Below are 26,414 nucleotides of genomic sequence, written 5' to 3' on the forward strand. Positions count from 1 at the left end.
TCCAGACTTGTCGCAGGTCACGTAGCACGCCCGGGCTCTTTCTCAAAATACGGAAAATTCATCGAAAGTTAACATTTTTTTTAAATGCTGCGTATGTTTATTGACAACTAACGAACAAGTTCAAATCAAGTACATTGAATATTGTGATTCTAAACCGAAAAAAAACCAAAAAACGGATGAACATACATCTTGCTTGCTCATGACCAAGAGAATAAAGCCTGGTTAAAATCTTGGGGAAAATAATAAAGCATAAAGACAAAAACATAAAAGATTTAAACTCTAAGGGAGCTTTGAATACAATTCTAAGTAGTGTTAAGTTCTAGTAAAATGCAAATCAGTGGGGTATAAAATAAATTACACACATAAACACAACCCAGAGAAATGTAAGATGTTATGACTAAGTTGTATCTGATAAATAAGCATATAATTGGAGCAGGCAGGGCAGAACTGTTTTTGTATTTTTGATTATCTATTTTCTGCGCAATACAGCAGACATTAAAATACTAGAATGTTATTTTAGCAACACTGTTTTGGTCAATTTAACAATATATACAGATTACTTGGCTTAATTTAAGACTGTTAAAAGTTTCTACATGTGACTGGGAGTGCAGTTATTTCAGTAGGTTCTTCATAATCCTTATTGAGGAGCCTCTGTAGCCACCGCCAAAGTGGTTCCAGTGATTCAGATAGTGGAAGAGTTGGTAAAGCTGGTTCCTCTTTTCAAATCCTGGTGCTTGGGGAATCTTTCCATGGTATGCAGAGTAAAAAGAGCTGTTGAAACCACCAAACATCCCGGCGATACCCAGCTCGTACTCCGAATGGCCATAGAAGGAAGCAGGGTCAAAGATGACTGGGCCCTGTGCACACTCTGCCACATTGCCTCCCCACAAGTCTCCATGGAGGAGAGCAGGAACGATCTCCACATCTGTGAAAAACTGAGGGAGCTTCAGCTGTAAATAACAGATACAATATGTATCAGTGCACCGTCAAATAGCTGATACAATCATAGCGACTTGTGTCAAGTATATTTAATTTCTGATGGGGTCAAAGGGAAGGTGCACCTGTAGATTGGCCCACAGTTCTCTGGCTTCTCTGTCTCCATATGATTTCTCCACCATGTTAAGTTGGTGCTGCAGCCTCTGCTGTGCGTAAAATGTCACCCAGTCGTTCTGCCACTCATTTTCCTGTACAGGTATACAGTTATATTGCTAAGGGTGACAACATCTCAATGACTTGGAGACCACAAATATGTGCAACACCTTAGGTACAACAGTACAGTCCAGTTATGCAGAGTGCAGGCATATACTGTGTATATATATATTTTTTTTACCTGTGGAAGATATCCACAGCATGTAGGTACGCTGAAGCCAAATTTTTCCACAACAGTCACCTCTGACTGAGCAGCTCCTTTTCCTGTATAAAGTCACATACATTGATGAATTAATCAGCAGTGTCAAAATTTGAGCGGTAACTGTTATAGTGTAGTAATTACAAGATTCATTTGTGTTTGTGTGTGTGTGTGTGCGCGCGAAAGTATTTGTTAACATTTTATGTGACGTTAAGGTGAATTACCCATTGTCTGCTGCTCTTTATTTCGTTTTTCCAACTGTCTCTTGTTGTGAAGATGCAGATCTGCCAGCTGCTCTCCGAGGTGCTTCGAATATCTGATAATTGATTTGAAAATAAAATATTTTATTAAAAAAACAAAAAGGCCACAACATGTGTTATATTTCACTAAAGTGAAATTGAATGAGAGAGCTCTTACTTGCTGAGACCTTTCATGTCCAGATGTTCCATTACAAATACACATCCTCTTGTGTCAAGCTCAATCACCTTCATGGGCTTTGGGACTTTAACAGTTTCTGTCTTCAGGATGGCTTCCAAACTGGCCTGCTCCCCATCAAACATCAATTTGGCCTGCATAAAACAACAACAAAAGAATCGTCATAGCATATGACTATGCAAGTTTCCATGCTCACAGTATGGTAAAATAAATAATAGCAATGTTCTCCATTTCACAATATCTGCACAAAGTCCACTGACATGGCATTTAGAGGGTTTAGCTTCTGGAACAAATCCTACTCACTGATGTCTGACTTTGGCACAGATGGATAAAATGAACCAACCGAGAGTCACTACAGTCAGTTAAAACAAAAAAATAAATAAACGCAAAAGTACCTCGCTCTTGTGATTTATCTTCACAAACACTCTGCCAGTGTCAATGTCATAACTCTGGCCCTCGCTAATACATCCACCTCCCGAGTGACCGGTTGATTTCAGCATGGATGTCCCCAACTCTTTCTTTAACTTGTCCTCCATTGTTACTTCTCAAAGACGAGTCCAGTAGAATTATCGTGGGACTAATACCGACATCGCTTTAGAAATGCAGCTCCACGCGTTCAGTGGGTGTTTCTGTTGGTTTATGTCTTGTTTTGCTTCCGTTGTGGTTACCTCGAGTGTGAACCAATCAAAAACAAGTCTGACGCGATTGATTTTTTTTTTTGATTTTTTTTTTTTTTACGTTGTCCTATCGCTGCGATGTGTCGTGCATCACGTGAGCGTCGCCATGGTGAAAAGAGAGGCTACATCGGCTACATCGGCTAAGTAGCTATATGCTCTGCTGCTATGCTCTGCTGGAAAAAAGCAATGAGCCGCAAAGAAATGTGTTTACTTCTCGGAGCGACTAGTGTCGGGAAGACGTTGCTGCTCAAACGTTTACAAAATATCCTTTGTGGTCATCGGAAATTTATTTTTTTTGAACTACAACCAGAAGAAGTAAACAATGCCAGCTAATTTAGTCCGATGAGCTATTCTCGTGATCGTAGCGAACTAGTCAATTACCGGTTAGCGTTACGTATAATGTAAAGGTTTTTTTTTTGGTAGAAGTTGTGTTTGTTGTATATGTTTAGGAACTTTGTATTTGTGTCTATTGAATCCCATTAGAAGCTATATCTCAACGGGCTATTCATTCAATAAATTCAAATGTATAGTCTGACCTTTTTTTCAACTAATAGCTGTTGACAACTTCATGTAATTTCTCAGAAAATTTGTAAAAAAAAAAAAAAAAAAGCCTGCAAAACATCAGAGATGATTATTTTATATATATATATATATTATTTCACACTGTGTTAGGAATTGCATACCATTAGAAAAAAAAAACAGTGAACGCTACAAATACTATATACACATTTGATCTCAAGTTAAACGTCACAGCACTCGCTCCCGTGGATATATATTTTTTTCCTAACGGATCATATCCACAGCTCAGTTTTCATGGTTTTGGTGAACTGGAGTCACCTCCTTCAACTCTGCCCACAGTAAGTACAAATTAAAGATGGGAATTTTTTTTTTTGTGCCCTTGGTTTTGATGGAACACCGGATGCCTGTAAAGTCTTCAATCTCTTCAAATCTACGCAGGTAGGAACCAACCTGACAGACCTGAGACTGAAAAAGAAGAAGATCACAGTGAGAGAGCTGGGAGGCTGTATGGGTCCCATATGGCCCTGTTACTACAAAGACTGCTCATCTGTCATTGTATGCACTCAGCATTTATTGAAAATATTTGATGGAGGTTAATAAATCAGCATTTGGAATTATTTGACTGAATCTTTATTTTCCTTTGTCTCTTTAACAGTTCATGGTGGATTCAGCCAACATAGCGCAGATATCCTCTTCCTGTATCCAGTTGCTCTCAGTTCTCTCTGCTGAGCCCCTGCGCAATGCCTCAGTGCTTATTCTCTTCAACAAGAGGTGACACGCCGGATGTATCCGCTATCATCGTTTTGTGTCTTTGGGAGAAGCTCTTCATGACACTGTGTATTTTCTGATCTTTGTTTTTAATTCCAATCTTTTCCAGGGACATGCCTTGCATTATGAGCCTTATGGAGATAAAGTCACTGTTCAGGATGGATGACATTGTTGCATCTGCTACTCAGCCAATCACAACACTGGAACTCAGCGCCCGCTCTGGAGAGGGACTTCAAGAGGTGTTGAGCTGGCTGGAGTCCATCATGATCAAGTGATGTTCCCCCACAACACCCTAAAAAAAAACCACGTTGAAGCCTTTCGGCCGCCAACATCAGTATTCTCAGTTGTCAAAGGCATTTTACACACTACCTTTAGAGGATTTGATGATGTGTTTAGTGCTGGACTGTATAAAACTGGTAAGCCATATGTCAGGAAAAAAACCCATCTTTGGTAGTGTGTAAATATAGTGACATATATTAAGGAGATGGATGTAATAGCATGGATGGGCATTTTAACATTTGTTAAAATCATACAACTGTAGGTTTTACCTGCAGTTACTAAGTCACTTTTACTTTTAAATGCTAGACAGATGAACAGAAAATTAAGTTTCATGACTGACTGTAGTGTGATCACAGGACTTGCATGGCTTCATATACAGCTGGAGGAAACCTCATGCAACTCTATACAAGTGTCTGTCTCATATAAAACATCTCCTGCATTTCAGTTTTAACCACTTATAAAATGTGAGGAATGAATGTGAGAGGAGCTTGGCTTGTCGGCATGATTATTGCAAGTGATGATGGTGATTTATTACCAGCAGGGGGCATAAAATGCCCAACAAATACTGAGACTGGTACTGGATGTGTTCCTGTGAGTTGAGATGATTTCATATCAAATGTATTAATACAAAGGGAAATGAGAAAATGCAACAGCCCATCTGAATACTGAAACAGTGTTATAATTATACCCCTGTATTTGATGAGAGTCAGTGGTTCACAAGCAAGGAATAAAATTCAGATTCATACATTTTCTAATGCTGTCTCGCTTATCATGAATTCTGAAGCACTTACAGTCCTCCCAAACTATAATTTCATCCAGCAATTCATTTCACAATAGTAAAAGGATGTATACACTGATATTTCTCAGCAGTTCTGGTTCAACAGAAGCTCCACTTACTGTAGTTATCTGTGGACATGTGTTGCCACTTATCTGAAATCTGCCTGTTCAGGAGCCAGAGTAAATATCCACAGCAACAGCCAGCTATATTCATCACAGTCTGGTACTTACAGCTAAGTTTATTGACAACAAAATATTATCAAACTGTGCTTTTGTGTAGTTTGTAGTCCATTAGCAACGGGTTATGGCCTCAAAGAAGTTTAACATGACATTATGAGTTTCTGATAAAAATGTGTTATCTGTTTAAAAGAGGAGTAGGATATGCTGTTGCAGTGAGGAGCAGAACCAACTTGAGTCAATCTAAGGGTTATTGTACTATACAACAATATAAAAATAACTAAGGATAGGTTTTTCATACAAGTCCTTGGGCTGCAGTTTAGTCTGCAGTAAGAGTGATGTTTTAACAGCGTAACCGCATGGTATTCCCCTTTTACTAAGATGTTTTTTTTTCCAGCTTAGTTGGTCCTCATAAGAAAGGGTTCTGACTGCTCTGTGCATCCTGTGATCCCTGAGTACTGCCTGAAGAGAAGGGCAGCAAGGGCTCGGGGAGGTTCCCTGGCAGGTCCAGAACGGGCTGGGTGGGGTGCGTGAGTGACGAAGGGAGGCTGGCACCCTGATGGCTCATAGGCAGGGGCAAGGAGGCACTGTATGGGAGAGAAGTGGTGTGGGGAGCCGCAGAGGTGGAGCTGGAGCTCATTTGATTCAGACTTAGCTTTGGCTGCTCACTTTGGAATGGATTGGTGGGTGAAGGAGCACTCAGGCCTAGACCAAAAGAGGCAAAAGAAAAGAGGAGTGTTCGATATCTTTTAACCACTCATTAAAATTTGATTTGGCATTTCAAAGACTGGGTCCAGAACTGGATGAATGACTTATTTTTGTCTCTTGTTGGAAGCACAGTCAGTTCCTAAAACTCGTTAAAACTCTCAGCTTTCTGAGAAATTCACGTTAACACGCTACATCATCAAAAAGTAACCAAAAGTTTAAAAAGAACGTTGGTTACCAGGAAGAAGAGTTTAATGGTAAAATGGAAAGTCTGTTCTTGCAATTGTATTACCATTCTAGTTTCTCCAAGTAGAGCTTTATGTCCGACACAAATACAGTGTTTACATGGAATCAAGTAAGTAATCTATAGCCTATAGTACACATTTGACATGCCCTGGTTAACAATAATACACACAGCATCTGTGCAATCAGTACCAGGCTGATTTGAATATGGAGTTGCAGCAATCAAAGCACCATCTATTCTGCAGAATGACTTGCATCTGCAGTCAAAAATTAAAATGAATACCTGATAAAAAGGGGTTCTTGGTCTTGGCCTGGGGGTTCACTGGGATCAGGCTTTCCAAGTTTACCAAGGAAGCTGCTGTGGGCCCCAGGAAGGATTCGGGTGTCCGGCACGTACGAGGGCTGGGGGCGGCTAGGCTTTCTCCAAGACGGGACAGGTCAAAGAGCTCAGGGCTGCCCTCCCCTCGCCCGTTAAGGTTTACCTGACCACCATCCATGGCCTCATCAAACAGATCCCCATCTAACAGCAGAAAAAGAGAAAGAGAGAGACAACATTGTAAGCATGTGGACAGCACAAAACTAGAGTAATAATAGTAAGGCACCATATTGTTAACCTGAGGGGCTTCCTGTTCTTGGAGAATGTTCCTTGACAGCCCCCATGGTTGCTGTTCTTTCTGATGGGACGGAGAATGGATCAATTCCTGCGGCGGCTATAAATGCAACATAACTTAATTATTGTGAAATATTGTATTACAAATATCTATGTGGCTTCTATTATTTTCAGCTGAGCTGTGTGAGTGCGTGTAAGCACACACACTCACCCGAGTTTGCAGGGAAGGACCATACTCGGCCTGCAGGGATGACATTTGGGACATTATTCTGCGGTGCATCCCAGGGGTTGACTGGGGGCTCCCACGGTGGGGGTGGGCTGCTGGAAGGTGGAGGTGCCATCCAGGGAGAGTCAGCTCTTGAGATGTTGGTGCTGCTTTCTTTAATTACAGAGCGATGAATTAAAGAGAGAACCGTCTGACAGCATGCGAGCAGTTTAAATGGCACTGTAGAAATCAGTGCCGAGTATCCGCTAACTCAGCTAACTCGAGGCTCACCGAGGGAGTCCCAGGGGTCTGTGCCCCCAGCACCAGCAGCCGCCTGCTGTGGGGCATTTTTCCAGCGTTGGTCACTCGGACGTGAATCTGAGGGCACCGCAAAAACATCTACCAAGTCCATAAAGGCCGTCTGACCACATAAACAAGAAAAAAGTCAGAGTTAGTTCAGCATATTGTTTCAGTTTACTGTAATTATTTATGAGTATTATACTCAAAAAGGTTTGAGAATTTCACAGTATAATTGATGGTTGATAGTTATATAGTAATAGTTGATTTTGGATTTGGTCCATAAATGCACATTTCCACATCTATAATTTTATCTCACTACCCCCATTCAGATATCTCATACCCCAATAGTTCATACCCCGCCTTTAGTCTCCATTTCCCGTTTGCTCTCTTCCAGAGCTTTCTGGAGCAGCGACTCATCTCCTTGGCGACTAAGTTGCTCCTGTCAACAGATACAGACACATGGACCGCTTTGGGCATGACAGCTTCTGGCAAAATTCACATATTGTCACATGATACTATATTTATGACTCAGCGACAGCACAGAGGAACAACAGCAAGCTTGTATTTCTCCTATAGGCGACATATGCATGCAGTTGGCACGGACCAGAAAATTCTCTGGTCAAAGAGGGGAGAGAGCAGAAGCATCACTGTGATCTCTAACAGAGCAGTTCTATTGTGCTACAGTAACGCTGGCATAGAGAGAGGGAAACACAGGGAGGGAAGAGACAAAGACAGAGTGAGACAGGAAGAGGGGGTGAGGGGGGGGCAAAGGTTGCAGAGATAATACAACAAAGTGAAAGTTATGCAACTTTTAATGAAGGCGAAGCAAAAGAAACAGAAGGTGTTGAAATAAGTTTTATAATGAAAATAATGATCAGGAATAAGTAAAAGGGAAAAAAATAAAGAGGATCATTCCCACTACAATTAAACATCAGTTAGGTTAAGCAGTCCTAACTCTTGTGTGTCATTTCAGATTAAAAGACGGGTGATTTATTTTCAAGTTGTTTAAATCAAACAAGTAAAATTCTGACCGGACTGCTCAGGCAAGTGATTAAAATTGACCAGTGTGCTTATCTGCAGCTGTGATTTTTATTTGTTAGTCTACATCATTGTAAGTTATGCTTTCAAAACTTGTCTTCCCCACATTACACCGCAGCAGCTCCACGTGAACTGTGACCCCCAGGGGGACTCTACCTGCTGGTGTTCCTCCTTGCTCAGGCTCAGGGCTAGCTGGAGCTGGCTGTCCTCATCCACATCCACGTTGGCAGGCGGCGCAACTTGGACTGGCTGTGAGAGTGTTAACCAGGGAGGGAATTATAATGAGTATTTTTGGCCAATGAAATAATAAAAAGGGAAATAATGCTTGGACATCCTCACAGTACAAGGCATGCAGTTCTACAGGGGTCGGCCCCTTTCCTTCCCTGACACCACATCAGTGGGTCAGAGGGTCTGAATCTCATGCTAGACTAGGAGGAGAAATCTAATGGTTAGTAAAACAGAAGGATGAAGCCACAAGTGGTTAATCTGTGGAGAAAAGTTACATGTCCTTCTGCTGTTCAAAAGTGAGTAAGTGATGGAGGCCATGGGTCAATCTAGGGAGGAGAGAAAGTGAATAATGCATGCAATTGTCTCTCAGGAGAAGAAAAAAAAAAAAAACGGGTTGTGAGGTTGGTTTTAGTGCACGGGAGATGTGCTATAAGGTAGAAGATGCAAAGGAAGGGTCATCCCTGGTACCAGCATACTTGTACCTTCTGGGCCTCCTCCTTGCTGAGACTCATAGCGATCTGGAGCTGGGTCTGTTCATCAATATCCACAGGTGGAGGAGGCTAGGGTCAAGCAGGAAGTATTAGGAGGAATCAAAAGGAAAAGCACACTTGATTTTGAAATTGATTCATTAGGAAAAAAATCAGAGAATACAACAATTACAGGTGATTCAAAAGAGAAGAGTAACACATGGATCTCAATTTCTCATGAAAATCACAGTTGATTTGTTTGTTTGCAGAGGAGGAAACAGCGATGCACTTCTATAGTATATATATTCCTACAGTGGCTGAGCTGTGTCAGAGGGCGACAGCTGTCCTTGCCGTGGAGACTGGGGCGTGCTTTGGAAGCTTAGGAGTGGATCAATGCACACGTCCTGTCTGGCTTCTCACTCTTTCACTCACAGCTTCCTCACTGTTCAGCATTGCTCACACTGATTGGTCAAAGTGCCGTTATTGATGACACAGAAGATAGGAGTTGATGATATCCCTTTCTGCTAGCAGTTCTGGGAAATGGTGGCCCAGAAGATGCAGACAGTAGCAGCACTTTACCACCATGACAGAGTGTTTGAGTGTGTGTGGGAGCCATTTAAGGTTTTACAACCACGTAACATGTCAGCAGCAGCGCAGCTAAGAAGCCTTTTTCTGCGGGCGCATGTGCTGGAAGGTTGAGAGGTTTGTGCTCAATGGAAGAGTGTTGTTTGTGTGTGTGTGTGTGTGTGTGTGTGTGTGTGTGTGTGTGTGTGTGTGTGTGTGTGTGTGTGTGTGTGTGTGTGTGTGTGTGTGTGTGTGTGTGTGTGTGTGTGTGTGTGCGTTTTAGCTTCATTAGAGGTACCTTTTCACTTTCTTCTCGGCTCATAGCCAGAGCCAGGGCCAGCTGCAGCTCCTCTTCTCCGCTGGTCGTTGGTCGTGCTTGTTCCATGTCTGGAGCTAGTTGAGGAGAGGAAGAGGAGGCTGCAGGGACACAGAGAGAGCAGTGGGGAGTGAGTTTTATGGAGGAATGGGGAATCATGGGAGGGGGGGGGACACATTAACAGATGGAGGGAGGGGAAGGAGATGGAAAACAAAGAAAGCAACACTTTAGGCTGATTTTGAAGGTCAGGAAGGAGCTGGCACTGTTTTTGCATGTTAATTTTCCATTGCCTGTTGTTTAGGGCCTTTGCTGGCATGGCTTGCCACAGTCTGCCTAACTCTGCCCGCACTGAGAACAATGGTCCGGCTGTGTGGAGACTTAGGTTGGTGGTGGGGCAGAGGAATGGACGGATTGGAGTGAGGCCCACCTTATTACTCTGAATCCAATGGGTGGGGTGCAGGTCCAGATTTTGCAGAGGGAATGGAATTGGGGGGGGCTGGCAGTGTACCAGTCTGAATGCCTGGTTCTGGGTCACAGGGCTAAAAGAGGGAAGCAGGCCGCACGTTGGCAGAGTCAGGTCTCAGAAACCAATCATTTCCACTGTGCTGCCCCTCAGTATCCCCTGTCTGAGATGGAATACTTGCCGGCAATTAGCCGCTGCCAATCTCCGAAACCCCACCCACACCATCCATCAGCATTTTTGTCTCAACCATCCACATGCTCCAGTGTCCTGGAATCCCAGAGAGAAACCACTATCCTTTTTATCTTCCAAATCACACAGAAACTGTGCTGCTCCTGTGCACATAATGGAATTACTTCATTTACACATGCCAACACACACACACACACACACACACACACACACACACACACACACACACACACACACACACACACACACACACACACACACACACACACACACACACACACACACACACACACACACACACACACATGTTTCAGTTATTTAAACACCTGCTGCACACCTGTAGAGACCTTTGTGGTGCTTTTTAAAGCATTACTGTCCAGATGAAGTTGTGTTTTCTGGAGTGTGATATTGTTAGGGTTATCCAGCATAAAGCAATCCTCTGTCTAATAAAGAATATTCCTGTTGTAGCATTACTGAATCACAGATTTTGGTGTTATGTTTCCACTCGCACTCGCTCAGTCCAACAAAAGTATGCAAGTAATGTCTATTAAGTATAAAATGCACAGGATGAAGATGATTCTTGACTGATTCATGGCAATAAAATATGTTTCTGTTCCTGTCTCTGTTAAAAATACAACTGGTGACGGTATGAAATCACAGCTATGCTACTGACTAATACCCTTCATAAACACCACAAAAATGCCTAAGTATGTCGCACACACACTTCTAGAAATGATGCACACAGCTATTTGATGCTTTAGCACAACGTATTTTCCATTTTGAGCTGTAGCTGACAAGTCAGTGACATCATTTATCCCATCCCCGCACACTCACAGAGCTCAGTTCACTCTTTTATCATAAAGTCTCCTAACCAGGACAGATATTAACACAAGTAAATGTGGTATCCAGTTGTGGTTTCATATTAGAGTGAGACGAGCAAAACAGGGCCTCCTCTCTTTTGTAAATCCAGTTTGGCTGACGTGACTGTAAAGGAGAAAGAAAGGAATGCAGATGTCCAACTGTCAGTAGCTCGAGAGCAAAAACTGAAGCATTTTCTATTATAACACAACGTGCAAGCAATTCATTTATACCTATCAAGGCTTAAATGTCGGAGTGTGCAGCTGGTATTAAAATAGCATCTGCGTCTGAAAAATCACAGGTGAGAAATAAATGATCTACTATTTTCAGAAACTGGGCAGAAAGTCTTGATAAATTGCCACTTTTTTCCCATTTTCTGTCATCAAGTGGAGAAAGTTATTCATGTTTTTATTTGATTACCTTCATCACCTTTACCAGTTCATTTGAATTTATCTGATAAACTTGTAACCAAATAAACTCATGACCTGCCATGTGAGCAGTCCAGAGGAATGACAGGTCACATGCCCCAGAATTTGTTTTTCAGGTATCACTCAGCTCACTATGTGCTTTCAGGATTCAAAGTTATTCCGATATCAAGATAACAGTGCTTGTGTTTCGTAAAGGGTTACATCACAGAGTGTAAATTAGAGGTTCCTGCTACTCACAGTGGAATGAGGAAGGTGAGCCTCTGCACCTGCTTAACTCGTCCCCATAGATCCCTGCTGAGCTGGCAGAGTGGCGTCCCGGGTACGGAGGAGGCATGGATCCAGAGCCTAAGCTACTGGTGACCCCCGCCATGCGAATTTTGGTCTTCATTGCCTGGCTCCTCTCCTTCTTCAGCCTCTCCTCGTCCCTCAATAGAGACACCAGTTGCTTAGCCTTCTCTCGGACATTGACGCCCTGGTCCCGTCCGTCTCTGTCTATGTACTGGAAGTCTCTCAGTGTCTGGATGGTGTATATGTTCTCCCGGCACTCCTGGGCCACACGATCCGAGCCTGTTTTGATCAAGTAGTCCAGCAGGGTGAGCGCCTTGTAAACATGCCGCCAGTTTTTACCGTGATCGTTGAGCCTCTTCCAGATCATCCCCATAACCTCGGTGAAAGCCACCACGTTGAAGGTCAGGTCTGCAATTTCAGACATGAGCGAGCTGGAGGGTCCCCAGTGGTCGTTGGAGGTGGCCTCTCGGACCTTGATCTCAGCCTCTGTGTAGTTGTTGACCATGTTTTTCATCTGGCGGCGCAGCGATGAGGTCTGCATGATGGCAGTAGTGTTTCACAGGTGGTACAAGAAATTCTAACAGCAGGCCAGCCCACTGTGTGGCCTCAGGCAAAGTGGCTCGATCAGTTCAGTGGAAAAATGCAGTAAAGTGAAGCCGTCTCTGCAACTTCAGTGGCGTCCACAGGTGTGTTCCTGCTAGAGACACATAAAAGAGCATTTGAGCTTGTACAAGGTATAATATTCTCTATTAATAGAGATAACTTTTTTTCCCATAAAACAAACACACCACATCCTCACCACTGTTTTTTTGCATTAGAGACGACAGCTCAACTGTCACACATCTTTTCACTTATTGTGTGAAGGAGAGAGTAACAACTCAGCACCTCCAAGTGACGTGAAACAAAACACCTGGACTCAGTTTTCCCTCAAACAACACGAAGAGATCTGTGTGAGTGTATACAGTGCTTTGTTCCTAAGTAAGCATAGACCAGCTTGACGCCGATTTCCTAAATGTTATTTCGCAAAATAATTCTTCCCTCACTTAAAAGTTAAAAGTTTCTTTCAGCTCCAACTTAACTGCAGGGACGACTACCGAGACTGCTGGTGTAGAAATCTGTTTTTTACCCTTGAGTGTTATCAGAAACGGGAGGGGCTCCTCCACCTCTCCTGTTTTTCTGACCTGATTACATCACCACAGCAAAGGTAGGGCTTCAAAGCATTCAAAGTCTCACGAAACTGTGCCGAAATAGCTACACAAACACACACATGACGCCACCAGAACAGCTACCTGTTTTTAACATTTACTTCTGTAATTACAGAAAATGTTATTGTTACCAAACAGTATTTAATACTTTGGCCTGAACCTTGGACAGCTTTGTCTAAAAACTGATAACTGTCTCCTCTACTTAACTAAACACTGATATGCACGAACACAAAGGACCAATCCCTTCACTTTACAATAAATAGGCTTTCTCATGAGTAGGGATTTCTAAAATGTTAAAAAGGGGAATAAGATGAGACACGGGCTTTTAAAGGCATCATATCGACCACTCGAGTCAGTGAAACATTGAATCAGACAAATCTGTTTTAAAATGGCTGTAAAAACTTCTGTAACTTTTAACTCTTAAAAAACCCTCAGGTTTACCTGTGGGCATACAGGCTCTTTGATCTGCTCTCTGTCACTAGCTGTATTACAAAAGCCGTTCTCTACTTTACATATGCAGGAAGTTACAGGAATAATGACACATTATGAAACCAGTTTGCAGGTATTCCTCACATGGTGTCCAGCTGAGTGATCTCAGGAAGCAGGGCATAATGTTACTGAACTGTGAGGTGGACCTGCATTGCAAGAAATTCAACCTGTGAATATCTGTATGTTGTAATGTAATACGTCACATATTACATCTTATATTCATCGTAAAACAGTTTTCTCACAGAGTTTAACTTGTGACCTTGACCAGACAGAGATCTCTAAATTCTTAAAATACTCTTATCTCATTGGATGAACCAGCCTTGCTTGGATATACAGATCATCCCCTAACACTCATTATCTATACTTACAGGAAGGAAACCAAATCTGCTCCCAGATCAGGCCTACATGCTCGCCCAAGTATGCTTTTAATGTGCTACACATGTACGCAAAAACCCTGGATGAAAGCACCGGGTGTCGATTCAAGTTCTCTTACATATACTCTCCGTCCCAAACTAGGACGAGTAGGGCCATTATTGCGTCAAATGGGATGATCGGCTCGGTGAAAGTATGTGACCGTGACTCAGCTGCGTTTCTGAGTTTAAAAGTTAGCAACCTCCACAAAACGATGAAACAACACGAAACAAATCGCAAACGAGCCGAATGAGTCCATCCATTTCCCCCTCTTACCTTCATGTCATAGCGCGTCAGTGGGGTCCCAACTTGGGGAGGCTTTGGGTGGAATAAGAAACGCCTTCGCCTGTCGACATATCCTATAGCTTTCGGACAGAGAAGAACTAGTGTAGAAAGATTATTCAAAGCGCAAAAAAGGAAAGCATCCGCTGAGAAGCGCTCAGAAATAATACAAAAACTAAAGCGCAGCGGGGCTGTTTGGGTATCAAACTAAGTTGTGTGCGCATATCACAAATCCAGGCAGAGCCTGCAGATGGCACAGCCCCCCTAAAAAGCACACACACACACTCTCTCTCAGTAAAAATGGATGGAGAGGGGAAAAAAAGAGAAGAGGGAGGGAGGGAGGGAGGGAGGACTGCACGGTGCATGCAGAGTCAGACTTAACCTTTTCACTGCCTGATGCAGGGAAAAAAAAAAAACGCATCTGTGCTGAATGGAGCAGGTGATATACTGAGGAATCACAGGACTATACAGTAAAGGCACGACACATGATAAATACAAACCACGTGGTTGTAAGAGGCGGTGCACTGGTAGGACTACAGCTTGCGTCTGTTCAGATAAACCTGCCAATGCCTCGTCTCATCCTAAAGAACAACACTGATCCTATATTCAATTTCAGGACATCTGTGCAGAAATCACTGCAAGTAATACAATATTTAAATATTGCAGAGCATAAGCAGACAACACAATGATATTACAGCTTTTGCACTGTAAGGTAAAATAAATGTGCCACCATAAAATGTGATAAGGTAAGCCTCCTACAGACCTTTTAATTTCCCACCGAGACATAAAAGAATGACTGTGCTGTAACACTGGGTGAGTGAACAAATGTTGTCCCAGGGGGAGGCTACAAAAAAAACACACACCTCCTTTTTAAGCGGCTTCATCTTTGTATTTTTGCTCTTTACTTATTTATTACCACTAATGGGACGTTGTCTGAAGTCACATCTTCATGCATTATACAGGATGAGGCCTAAATCTTTTGGATTCAATCAGATATGCTAAAGTAATCTCAAATTGTCTGTCAGAAAGTAAAGAAGGATCCTGTAATTTAAAAAAAAATAATAATAATTTTTTTTTTTTTAAGGATTACCTACTGTGACTGAGTGAGAAGCAGCAGGCTACAACAGTGACTTGTGTGGGTTGACTAAGCAGGATATACAGGAAATACCAGCTCCACCTTGAAACAACAAACATACTCTTGGAGAGGACAAAAGGGCAAAGTGCAGATATCAAAAGTTCATCAGGGCAGAATGATATATAGGCTCCTGTGACTTTGGTGAGATGCTTCTAGTCCATAAAAATGGCTGAAATAAGTTTGTAGTGGGAGTGTACATTAACTTGTTGTAGCTCCCTGTTTCATGTTCACGTGACTCTCACTGATCAGGTCAGTTGAGCTCAACTTCATATACCTCCTGCAGCCCTCCTCCTCCTCCTGCTCTCTGTCTTGGCACCCTATGTCTTTATTTCTCCTGAAAACAGATGCCTGAACACTCTTTGTTTCCCAACAAAGGCGTGATGAGGTCAGTGCAGGGTGGGGGTGGTGGTGGTGTTAGGGATGGGGGGCGGGAGGGGGGGAGGGGTGTACATGCAGACTGGTCTGGGAAAACTGAGGGGGAGGAGAGAGAGAGGACAGTGACATCACAGATGAAATCTGACTTCATGGGTGTGTGTACTTGTATTGCTCATGTTGATCTGTTTACACAGTCACGTTGTGGGGACCCGCCTCCCTTTTTTGTCACCACAACATAAATCATTAAATTCAAACGGTAAAAGATGTGACAAGTTTAGGGTTTGGCAAACACTGATTATGGTGTCAGGCTTTTGTGAATTGATTTATAATAAGTAAATATAATGTCCTCTAAAGGGATGGAAAACACTCCTGTGTTTCTAAAATGGAGACAAACAAACAATACGTTCCTTAAAATATTTTAAGTTAATAGTTAATGATGTGAAATCACTGATCAATTTTATTCCACTCAAAGATCCACAACTTCACTGTCTCTGCTTTTCTTTGCTGCCCTCCAGTGGCAGTACCCTGAATGCTGTTTTGCAGCTGTTTCTGTGTTTTTGTAAAATAACCAATTCTCAGACCACACTGGTGTTAATTTCTCCTCTAAAATCAGCATGTAAAAAGATGTCTTAAGATTTCTGTTATATAAAAATGTACAGGACTCTAGGGTGAGGTCTGGAAAGAACATGGGAAGGATAAGACCTCTAATTTCACGATTTAGAAACATAAAAAAAAAAACACGTGACAATGAAGTCAAAAGTTTCTGCATTATTTCTGGGAAGTGCAAATTTGCGGGATTGATCCATGTCAACTACTTTGTACAAAAGGTATCTTTAAGTTGTATTTCAGATGACACTATAGACGGTATGACAGCCAGGTGGATTTGATCGACTCATGTTGTTCAAGTGAATCTGCTTGCAGCCATTGTTCACCTGTTATAAATATGAGTTGTGCCAAGTTTCGAGGAGAACATTGCTGACTTAGTCACATTTTGATAGTGGGAAATTTTGGCATCAGAACTAAGTGAAGGTGTCAGTAGTCAGATTGTTATTTAAGCAAAGAGGGGGCTGGACTGGAGGTTTCTAAGGGGGCAGAGCACGGAGCTCTAAAACACTCTGAGCAAACTGAATCAGTTGCAACCAACGCACGACCAGGAAGATCGAAAGTTACCGCACCATCACACCATCAACTTAATCACAGATGCAGATTTTCTAAATAAAGAAAGCAAGACTCCGATCAGAAAAAAGTCCTATCAAAATATGTCTAGTTGTAGTGTCACTGGACGAGTAGTGGCCTCTTAAGCACTTACAAGGAGGGGAAACAAGGCGATAACACTTAAGGGGCAAAGACAAACCAGCATTTCACAGAAAAATGAAGAAGAGTGGATGTAAGGAGACGACCAGGAGAGACAATGATACTGCAGTGTGAATATGCAAGTCTAGGGGTGTTTTTCCTTCTCTGGAGTTGTATAACTATCCCAAAACAACTCCATCCGAGTTCACTCTTCAGAGACTTACTTCACCCTCTGGTGAGCATCTCTAGATCCATACTGCAGCAAAATAATAAGCCCTGACACCTCCGAGCTTTGCAGAACTACTTGAACACCCACTGAACACTTGGGGCACTTGAGGTTTGAGAAAGTCAGACGTTCCTGATATCACAGGTAGCTATTTGCAACATTGGGGATAACGGGTTATCAAGGCTTCTAAAAACCTGTGCGGTCCATGCAGCTCAAGTGCATCTGTCACTAAAGCAAAAGGGAAGCAAGAAATATAATGAAGATATTCTGAAATCCATGTACATACTTCAGATTCAAGTTTAATTTGTCTTCAATTCTAAACAAATCCAAATTAGAAGTATTTTTGTTAACGGTGTCTGGGCACCCACAGTATATTAGCAGAGATATTTATTATTTAGAAAGTATGTCAGTGTCCCAATATGTGTGCCTACTGCAATAACAACTTGTTACATAATCCACACACCATCAGTACATCACCAGATATTTCAAGACAAAGAAAACGTAGCTAACTTCTGTTACATTTTCCATCACAACATGGTGTTTCGACTGCAGCACTAAACTGCACTTCTTGAAATGGCAATCAGCCAGACCTTTCTGTACGACTGCATACCCAACCAATTCTTCAGTTTCCAAGAAGCAACCGTTATGTGGGCTGTCTATTCACAGTGCCCTTGGGCTTTTTGAGAAGGATGGTTTGATGGAGAAAAGCCACAATTTTCTAGCATTTTCTTGCTTCGGCAATAAACCGACAAAGTACTGTTCAATAGACGACATGTCCTTCTGCTTTCACTGTGTTCCCTTGCTACACCTTCACTTTAAAATATCTGCATATCTCTTGATCCAAATGAATGCCTTCATGTTATTTTCCATTATGGCCTCAAAGTAGTGTTCCCAGCAATTTCAGATGCGTCTTGTGGAAAATAAAACGAAGCTGCTGAAGCCGGTGATGCCACAGAGGACTCATCAATATCATCCGGCTCTTTGAATCATAGAGCAGAGAGGGAGCCGAGTTCTTACACCGCAACACAGCAAGTCGTGATCACTGCAGAAAATACAGGGGCTTGTCTGCAAGCACTGTTCATACGGGCCTCATGAATAATAAAATCCCTAATGCACAGTTATGTCAGACTGCGCAGAGGTGTGCTTTTAAAGTGGCATTTGTTATGAAAACTCTGCGTCATTGTTAAAATGAACATAAAACCTAACAACACAGACATTGTCACCATGACAGCATTGCAAGAGAGGAAATGAATAGAGTTAATTGGTGTTTGCACTTCACACCTCCAGTGGCCATGACTACAGGGATTTGGGAAATTATCTGCACTCTCTGTCCATCAGTTCATAATTAATCCATTTATCTATAATAAGACAGGAAACATTAGAATATGAGCTACTAAAAATAGACTAAATGGATTAAACAGATCAGGGTCATTTGTCTTTGTTAAAAGCCTGATTTGGATCATTTGGATTTGGAAAACTGCAGCGTATCAACTTAAAATCTATTTCCAGACTTTCTCAGGTGATGAGTGGAGGGAGGGATTCATGCTTCTATAAAAGGAGATATATTCGAAGGGAGACTAGTGACGCAGAGACGGTGCCGAGTGTGGGTGTATAAGAGAGGAGATTCTGCTGTGCCACTGCGGACACATGGGGAAGCAAGCGGGTTGGTAAGACTTCGACAGACACTCGGGGACGCTTGAAAGGAACATAGAGATGAACACAACAGAGAAGTTTTACCTTCCCGTTGATGGCATCCTAGAAATGTTCACCTCTCTTACCGAGCATCACCAGTCAGGCATTATGCACCCAGTTCTTCAGAGCACCCCGCTTGCGCAGCACCCCAAAGTCTCAGCCATCGTCAAAACCGTCAAAGGGTGCTGGAGACAACAGGATAAGAGAGTGGTTGCGAGTAGATCCTCGAGTTCTGGCATTCGGCAGGTATCAACTGATCGGCTCCCAAAAATGTCCGTGGATCTGCTGGAGTTGGGTCTGACCAAGCCCAGGAACTGTCACAGAGTAGTGGTGCTTGGGGCGCCCAAAGTAGGTAAAACCAACATAGTCCGGCGGTTCTTAGGAAATGAATTCGAAGAGAACTACGAACCCACAACCGAGGACTTCCACAGAAAGCTGTTCCACATAGGAGGGGAGGCGTACCAGGTTGATTTCCTGGACGCAGCGGGTGAGAGGGACTTCCCTGCAAAACGGAGGTTATCCATACTGACAGGTGAGCAATCAGCTTTAATGTACTGAATGTTATGAGGTACCGGATGTTTTAGATGGGATTTGAAACAAGTCCTAAATGTTTAAAGGAACTGTGATTGTGTCCTTAAAATTTGACTCAGTAATCAAAGTGATGCTCTCTTGCTCCGCAGGTGATATTTTTCTGCTCATCTTCAGTTTGGACGACAGAGAATCTTTGAGTGAAGTCTGTGAGCTGCTCAACGAGATCAAGGCTGCGAAGGCAAAGCTAGTTAAATTAAAACACCCACCGAGAGTGCCAGCCGTGATATGCGGCAATAAAGCGGACCTGGACTCGCAGAGAGTCGTCAGACGGTCGGAGGTGGGAAAAATCCTCGGTGAGGACATCCCATTCTTCGAAACCTCTGCCAAAAATGGCACCGGGCTGGAAGGTATGTTCAGAGCCCTCGCCAACCTGGGAGGACTGCCTGACGAGACGAGTCCGTCGCGACACCAGATCATACCCATCCTCACCTACCAGTCGCTGTGCATCGGCCAGCGAGGCAGGAGAGGGAGCCGCGTGCCGGGACTCGGTGCCCCATGTGCCGCCTTGGACCCTCTGGCGTGCCGCCCGAGCTTCACCAGCGACCTGCGGCTGGTGCTTGGATCAAGCACCAAACACAATAAACCCGAGAAATGTCAGATTCAATGAATTGTGAGGCTTCTCGACAAACAAATTGTAGTAGTATGCTGCAATATCACATATGTAAGGAGTTATACTCTGTATAGCACCTGGCTGGACCAGTGCATTCTTATTTCTGTTTTGTATGTAACTGTATCATATCATCCCAGAATAAAAATGGAATATTTGTAATTGTCAAATGTCTCACTTTTTGTCGTCATCTATTCTGTTAATTCCAGATATTTAAAGTAACACTTGAAGTAGATAGAGAGAGATATCTTTAGAATACACACACGAACGTAAGAAATCAATTGTTCTCAAGTGATGATGCAAAAAGTGTGTGGGACGGAGGGAGGGTGACTCAAACATTGACCTTACACGTCTTATAAAGTCAGTTGCCAGCAGACGTGAGAGATTGCTCATATTTCACAGTGAATGGCATCAAGGACCGAGGTGTAACAATGCCTCTTCAGCAGCCCTGGCAGTCGTCACACTGTGTATCACCATGCCACTTTGAGGAAACAAAGAGTCAGAGCAGACAAAGAGGGGGAGGCAGGCGAGAAGAGAGACGAGCGGAAATCAGCACCATGGAGAGAGCCCACTGATTATTTCTCTCAGCCTTTCCTGTTGCTCTGACACTCAAATGAATGCTCAGCATACAGTGTGTTTTTAGTCTTCTATTTGGATTTGTTTAATGGTACTTCCAGTACATAGACAGAGTTTAAGGGAAGGTGGGTCAGTAAATCTTTTTGAATTTGAATGCTGCTACATCATACAAGTCTTTCATTATAATACATGATTTGACTCATAGTCAAACAGTTCTGTTTTTTGAGTTTATAAGCAAGGGTTAATTTTCTTCACAGATCTACTCCTTTAAAACCAAATAAATGTTCATTCATTCAAGTGAAACTTTTAATTCATATTATATGTTTAATTTTAGCACACCTGTTTAACCTGTTTATTGACCACACAACTCAAATATCTCTGTTTTCTCTGGAATAAATAGCGCATTTCATACATCTTTCAAAGAAAGGTCTATTTAAAGAAAGCTCAACATTTTCTTTTGTAAGAATACAGACTGCAGTCAGAGCTGGCCAGGAAATTAATATTCATTCAGCTGGTATCATATAAATCCTATGTGAAAAGTCATCCAGCTACAGTGAATGCAGTCCAATTGATCAAGTCCGAGATTTGAATGAACTTGTCTGCAGTACTTTTCTCAATTAAATGTAATTTCTTTGTCAGTATGCTGACCGTGGAGGACACGTAATGAAATTGATTAAGGTAGGATAGGTAGGTAGGTAGGTAGTTACTTTATTAATCCCCAAGGGGAAATTCTTTTGCTACAGCAGCATTTATAGATACAGGAAAGCAATAAAATAACAGTAAAAACTATTAAATATAAAAATGCACAGTATATACAGTACTATATATATATATATATATATATATATTATATTTAAACAAGCAAGAAACACAGACAACAGTGTTATTGTTGTGTGATGGATTTTGCCAGAGGTGAGTTATTGTACAGTCTTATTGCAGTGGGCAGGAATGATCTCCTGTATCTGTCCTTGTGACAGCGGAGCTGGAGGAGTCTTAAAGAGACACATTAATTATGTGTGTTTACAAAAGCAGCAGAAATTATCAGTATTCTCAATCGACGTACGGTTTACTTAGAAGGCTCGCATATCTGTTCAAACAATGTCCTGTGTACTGGTGAGTCATAATCCTGTTTAAACGACAATAAAGACTTAATGAAAATAAATTCGGTCTTAGTAATAATTGTATGACAGCACCTTGAAGGTTTTAAAAATATTTGAACATGTAATATTCCAGTTCTCATCCCAACAAGTGTGAAGGACAACACAGGGACATTACAATATAAAGGAGCGTTATTTCATTTCTATTATAACTGCGGTAAGATGACAGACTGTTACTGGCTAAATTGTGGTGGTTTAAGTTGTTATGAAAGATAAACAGCAAGGTAACACTTGATTAGAAAAATCTCATTTAATGGAGGCAGCAAAGAGCGGAAAAAGGCACAGCTTTAAATAAGGAATTTAAATAAAAGTAACTAGTACTGAAATAAGACCTGTGAGACTGATCTGCAGTCAGTATCTGCCTGTTTTTCAGGATAGAGGAAGGAGAATCTACATTAAGTCCTGTTCAAGTGTAGATGCGATTTGTTTTTATCTTATGTCAGCCACAAACAGGCTTTCTATGAAAATATGTGCTCTGTTAACATTACTGTCATCGCGGATTGGAGATCGTCTTCGTTTGTCCATCAGCAAACTGAGTGTGTGGCATTTGAAGAGTTTGTCTCTCCAGCTCCACCAGCAGAGCTGGAAGTATGCTGTCCAGTAGAGCCAGTCCATCCCAGGAGCAGCGAAGACCCCTGAGAGGAGATTCAGACACAAGAGTAGAGAGCCAACAGTTAGTTTATTAGAAGATATATTGACAAAGAACAAATCTATAGATTAATCATTATTCAAACAAAAATGGGCCAAACATCCCCTTGTTCCAGCCTGTAAAAGTCAAGGATCTAATGCTTGTTTGCCATTTATTTTAGTTACCTGTATATATTTGGATTTTGGACCACAAACCGCTGTTTTGGCTTTGGGCTGTGATAAATTTCCCCTTATTTTTTGACATTTTATAAATGATTTAATCAGGTAATAGTAATAAAATATCAATCAATAAAGTAAGTCATTGTTACATTCAGCCCTACAAAGGTGAAAAATCAGTTTTTTTGCCAGTAAAAATGTCAATCTTTGCAGAGGTATAAAATAATAATCATGAGTCACCTGTCATCGAGAATCAGTTGCCCGCTCTGTAGCAACTCTTGGACATCGACAGATGCCCCAAAGACTTTATGGAGGCCCTGCGTAGGGCTAAACAACTCCCAGTGCTTTTGAATACAAGAAAATAACCACAAACAAACATGATTATGTCTCACATCTCACAAAACTTCATAGAGGTGTGAAGGGTTCATTGTGAGTGTGTGCTTCACCTTGTGACTAATGCCCTTAGTCATCCTCAGTCCCATCACCAATACTTCCTCCAATCTGTCAAACAAACGTGTCAGAGCTAAGCCTCACATTGATGAGACACAAACAAGGACAGAGAGGGTAAATGAGCTTAACACAAGTCTGATAATAGTGTTTTACTGGGACAGAATGTCTCATATAAGGAGCACATGTACACAACCTCTACACACTGTTACTCGCACTCTGTTGATTGGCCGATACTTAATCGTTACATTTCACATGTGCAGAGTATTTCTGGAAGTTGCAGCTGTCTTCTTGTGTAATATTTTTGGTACAAGACAGCCTGTAAGTGCAACAACTCACAGTTCAAGATGGCCGAGTTGAATCCGCCTCCGCGTGCCATGCCCCCTCTGTTGCACTTCACGGATCCACACGTCAGGCTCCAGAGTCTGGGTCCGGGCCTCCCGAACAACACCTCCCTCCCCCAGGGGAACAAACCGCCCGTGTGCTCCTGTTAACACACGCACATCAAAAATGACGACTACAGTCAACATAATTCACTGCTTTTAATCTGGATATTATTACCTGGGCCAACGCCGATGTATTGTTTGCCTCTCCAGTAGCTCATATTGTGGTGACTCACCGAATTCTGCATACCAAAAAGAAAATGCATTAGTGCCGTCGTAATTGTTGCTCTCAGATGTATTTATGGGGCAATATGGAGCAATTTAGAGGACACAGCTGCCTTGATAATGGAGTGTTGATGAACACAACACAACGAAAACAAAAAAAAAGCTCAATACCACTCAATTATATCCGGAAATAAAAACAAAAAGCAGTACGCCTCTATGGTTTAATTTTGGTGACCTAAGCACTGTTAATTATACAGTGAGGATACAGATGCCTACAAAGCAGAACAACTACACAATCTACAATTACTGTATATTTCTCTGTTTTTTTAAGGTCAAAAGTGGATTCACGTTTGAAAAAAAGGTTTATTCGTAATGTGTGTTTGTTCATTACATTTTGATTGGTCAACAACAGAGAAGGACAACATCTGCAGACCTTTAAAGGGACCGCAAATCAGTCAGTCACTGAATTACGTAAAGCTTCAAATATCTTTGCCTTCAGTACTCGAATAAACTATTAAACTTGCCTTTCTTCTCATCTTTGTGAGGGAATTAATGCCTCATAATGTGGGGAGAGAAGAGATCCTGAGGTTGATCATCAGTGAAATGTCGTTCTGCTGAGGACTTACGCGTCTTGTGAAGTTGGACACCTCGTACTGATGGAAGCCACGCTGGTGGAGCGTCTTCCTGGCACACTGGTACATCTCTGCCGTCACATCTTCGGCGGGCACGGTCACACATCCGCTCTGCACCTGTTTAAATAGCTGAGTGCCTCGCTCCAGGGTAAGCTGGTACAGAGACACGTGGTCGTCACAAACCCTCAACAGCTCCGACAACTCCGTTCCCCAGGATTCAACTGTCTGCTTGGGCCGTCCGAACATGACATCCACCGACACCCTGCCGGGGCACAGCCTCCTGGCTTCCCCGATAGTTTGCAGAGCCTCATGAGAAGTGTGGTCTCTTCCCAGACTTTTCAAGTGCTCATCCTGCAAAGACTGAACGACTGAAAATGTGAGATAAAAGTGTAAGCAACACCATCATTTCCGTGATGAGAAAAATCCATGTATGATGTTTACCTGGACCCCTATGGAAAATCGATTCACCCCGGCACGGCAGTAGTCCTCCAGCTTTGACATTCCCACGGGAGTGGGGTTGACCTCGAGTGTGACCTCAGCGTCATGTGAGAGATTCACCTGCCTGGAAACAGACTCGAGGACCGCAGCGATGGTCGAGGGGTGAGCGAGGCTCGGAGTCCCACCACCAAAAAACACTGACGTGATGCTGCATATGGAAAAAAAAAAAAAAAGAAGGGTGATGAAGAGGAAGCTGCAGGGTAGAGCTACTAGCTGATTTCACATGGAAGGACAAACGAATCAGTACCAGGAGACTTGACTGAGCTGCAGCAGAGTCTCAGTCTCCCTCTGAAGGCACTTCGTCATGATGTCGTCGTTGTTCTGTTTGGGGATGTACTTGTTAAAGTTGCAGTAGGAGCACCTTCTGAGACAGTATGGCCACTGCGGAGGGACGGAAGAGGATGGTATGACTGGGGAGGGGGGGACTTACAGAGGACTGAAACACGCATACGCAAGTTCAGATATGTGCTCGTATCTCTGCATAGTTGACCAAAGCCAGCTCACGTGCACATAGAGAGACGCCTCCTCTGCGAGGTGTGGAGAGCCCGCAGACCATTCAGGCACATCCTCAGTCACTTCCCCGCCAGAGAAGCAGCGCAGGCCGGGAGAGAGGGCTCGCCTGGCCGCGCGAAGCGAGTGTTTAATCTGTGTGCTGTTCATGTGCAACTACCGCAGACTCACGTGCCGCAGCGTCCGTCTCCCTCAGTTTGTATGACAACGATGTAACCAGCCGACAAATGTGTGTTAAATCATTTTTGATTTCATACATATATAAGTATATACGTCTACGGTTTCCAATGTTTCTGGTAGCTCTGTCGTCCCTCCTCCAAACAGGAAATGCATTATGTGATTTCCTCTTTGTGTGTTTCACAGTTTGTCCACACAGAGACGCTGTTTTACTGGAGAAGAATTACTTGTTGGTCTACAATCGGCTGCTGTGGACACTAAGTTTACTGCAAAAAAAAAAAAAAAAAAACTTTTTTTTCATCATCACTTATTTCCAGCTATTGTATTATCACAGTTTATACTTTACTTAGGCTGTATCAAACTTTAGATGTAGCATATATGTGAGAAAAATGTGTGGACAGCTGCATCCTGGATTTATATATAGCCTATCTGTGTGCCTATCTTTTTGAATGAGGCTGAATGAAGTATCATCAGCTCCTTGTAAACATGATATTTGTTGTCACAGTAACAATACAGAAAGACCCATAGTCTATACTTGGAATATAAATTTGTGCTGCACTCAGATAGGATCAAAGTAATTTAATGAGCTATTGATTTCCCTGACCCGGAAAAAAAACAGTCCAGTGCACTGAAAATAACCTTGCAGGGTCACAGAGCTTTTGTCTTAATACAGACAAAAAATACTTACAAATATGTACAAAAAGAAAAAAAAAATGCCCTTGCTGGGGTTACAGTTAATTAAATGTCTTTATCATTTTGAGGTTAAGAGCCAAAAATGACCTGTTGGTGGACAAACATCTCTGATTAAGTGCTTCTC

At 42.5% G+C, this 26,414-nt stretch overlaps 5 protein-coding genes across 11 annotated transcripts; 2 read left to right on the top strand and 3 right to left on the bottom strand.

Moving 5' to 3' along the window:
- Nucleotides 1–81: 81 nt before the first annotated feature.
- fn3krp (fructosamine 3 kinase related protein) lies at nt 82–2,411 on the bottom strand. The gene is made up of 6 exons (XM_069702740.1): nt 2,179–2,411; nt 1,766–1,917; nt 1,573–1,664; nt 1,331–1,413; nt 1,062–1,184; nt 82–950 (listed from the first exon to the last, which is right to left on the bottom strand). Exons 1-6 carry the CDS (start codon nt 2,317–2,319, stop codon nt 612–614), a joined length of 930 nt encoding a protein of 309 aa, XP_069558841.1. The 5' UTR covers nt 2,320–2,411; the 3' UTR covers nt 82–611.
- Nucleotides 2,412–2,585: 174 nt separating this feature from the next.
- On the top strand, nt 2,586–4,781 carry arl16 (ADP-ribosylation factor-like 16). The gene is made up of 5 exons (XM_069702944.1): nt 2,586–2,722; nt 3,262–3,317; nt 3,418–3,534; nt 3,635–3,750; nt 3,857–4,781. The coding sequence occupies exons 1-5, from the start codon at nt 2,626–2,628 to the stop codon at nt 4,020–4,022; spliced, it is 552 nt and encodes a 183-aa protein (XP_069559045.1). The 5' UTR covers nt 2,586–2,625; the 3' UTR covers nt 4,023–4,781.
- On the bottom strand, nt 3,111–19,483 carry epn3a (epsin 3a). Of its 6 annotated transcripts, none has more exons than XM_069702938.1 (12): nt 19,077–19,483; nt 14,264–14,352; nt 11,832–12,579; nt 9,639–9,757; nt 8,792–8,869; nt 8,238–8,330; nt 7,399–7,482; nt 7,035–7,164; nt 6,750–6,917; nt 6,543–6,638; nt 6,212–6,448; nt 3,111–5,685 (listed from the first exon to the last, which is right to left on the bottom strand). In XM_069702938.1, exons 3-12 carry the CDS (start codon nt 12,421–12,423, stop codon nt 5,390–5,392), a joined length of 1,893 nt encoding a protein of 630 aa, XP_069559039.1. In that variant the 5' UTR covers nt 12,424–12,579; nt 14,264–14,352; nt 19,077–19,483; the 3' UTR covers nt 3,111–5,389. The 6 variants fall into 6 exon arrangements, with proteins under 6 accessions (XP_069559039.1, XP_069559038.1, XP_069559041.1 ...); XM_069702937.1 differs by having other exon boundaries at nt 19,036–19,483; XM_069702940.1 differs by lacking the exon at nt 19,077–19,483 and having other exon boundaries at nt 6,543–6,602; nt 14,264–14,734.
- rasd2a (RASD family member 2a) lies at nt 18,933–20,358 on the top strand. Its single transcript, XM_069702942.1, has 2 exons — nt 18,933–19,522; nt 19,671–20,358. The coding sequence occupies exons 1-2, from the start codon at nt 19,012–19,014 to the stop codon at nt 20,186–20,188; spliced, it is 1,029 nt and encodes a 342-aa protein (XP_069559043.1). The 5' UTR covers nt 18,933–19,011; the 3' UTR covers nt 20,189–20,358.
- A 1,239-nt stretch (nt 20,359–21,597) lies between these two features.
- rsad1 (radical S-adenosyl methionine domain containing 1) lies at nt 21,598–25,729 on the bottom strand. Of its 2 annotated transcripts, none has more exons than XM_069702945.1 (9): nt 25,415–25,729; nt 25,158–25,291; nt 24,854–25,058; nt 24,407–24,772; nt 23,734–23,797; nt 23,512–23,659; nt 23,172–23,226; nt 22,966–23,069; nt 21,598–22,556 (listed from the first exon to the last, which is right to left on the bottom strand). In XM_069702945.1, exons 1-9 carry the CDS (start codon nt 25,568–25,570, stop codon nt 22,412–22,414), a joined length of 1,377 nt encoding a protein of 458 aa, XP_069559046.1. In that variant the 5' UTR covers nt 25,571–25,729; the 3' UTR covers nt 21,598–22,411. The 2 variants fall into 2 exon arrangements, with proteins under 2 accessions (XP_069559046.1, XP_069559047.1); XM_069702946.1 differs by having other exon boundaries at nt 25,158–25,231; nt 25,341–25,504.
- Nucleotides 25,730–26,414: the final 685 nt, after the last annotated feature.

The sequence above is a fragment of the Brachyistius frenatus genome, unplaced genomic scaffold (assembly GCF_029030835.1).
Source record: "Brachyistius frenatus isolate BFR_SWC_R1_liver_20210118 unplaced genomic scaffold, ASM2903083v1 Contig_43, whole genome shotgun sequence".
Taxonomy (NCBI): Eukaryota; Metazoa; Chordata; class Actinopteri; family Embiotocidae; genus Brachyistius; species Brachyistius frenatus.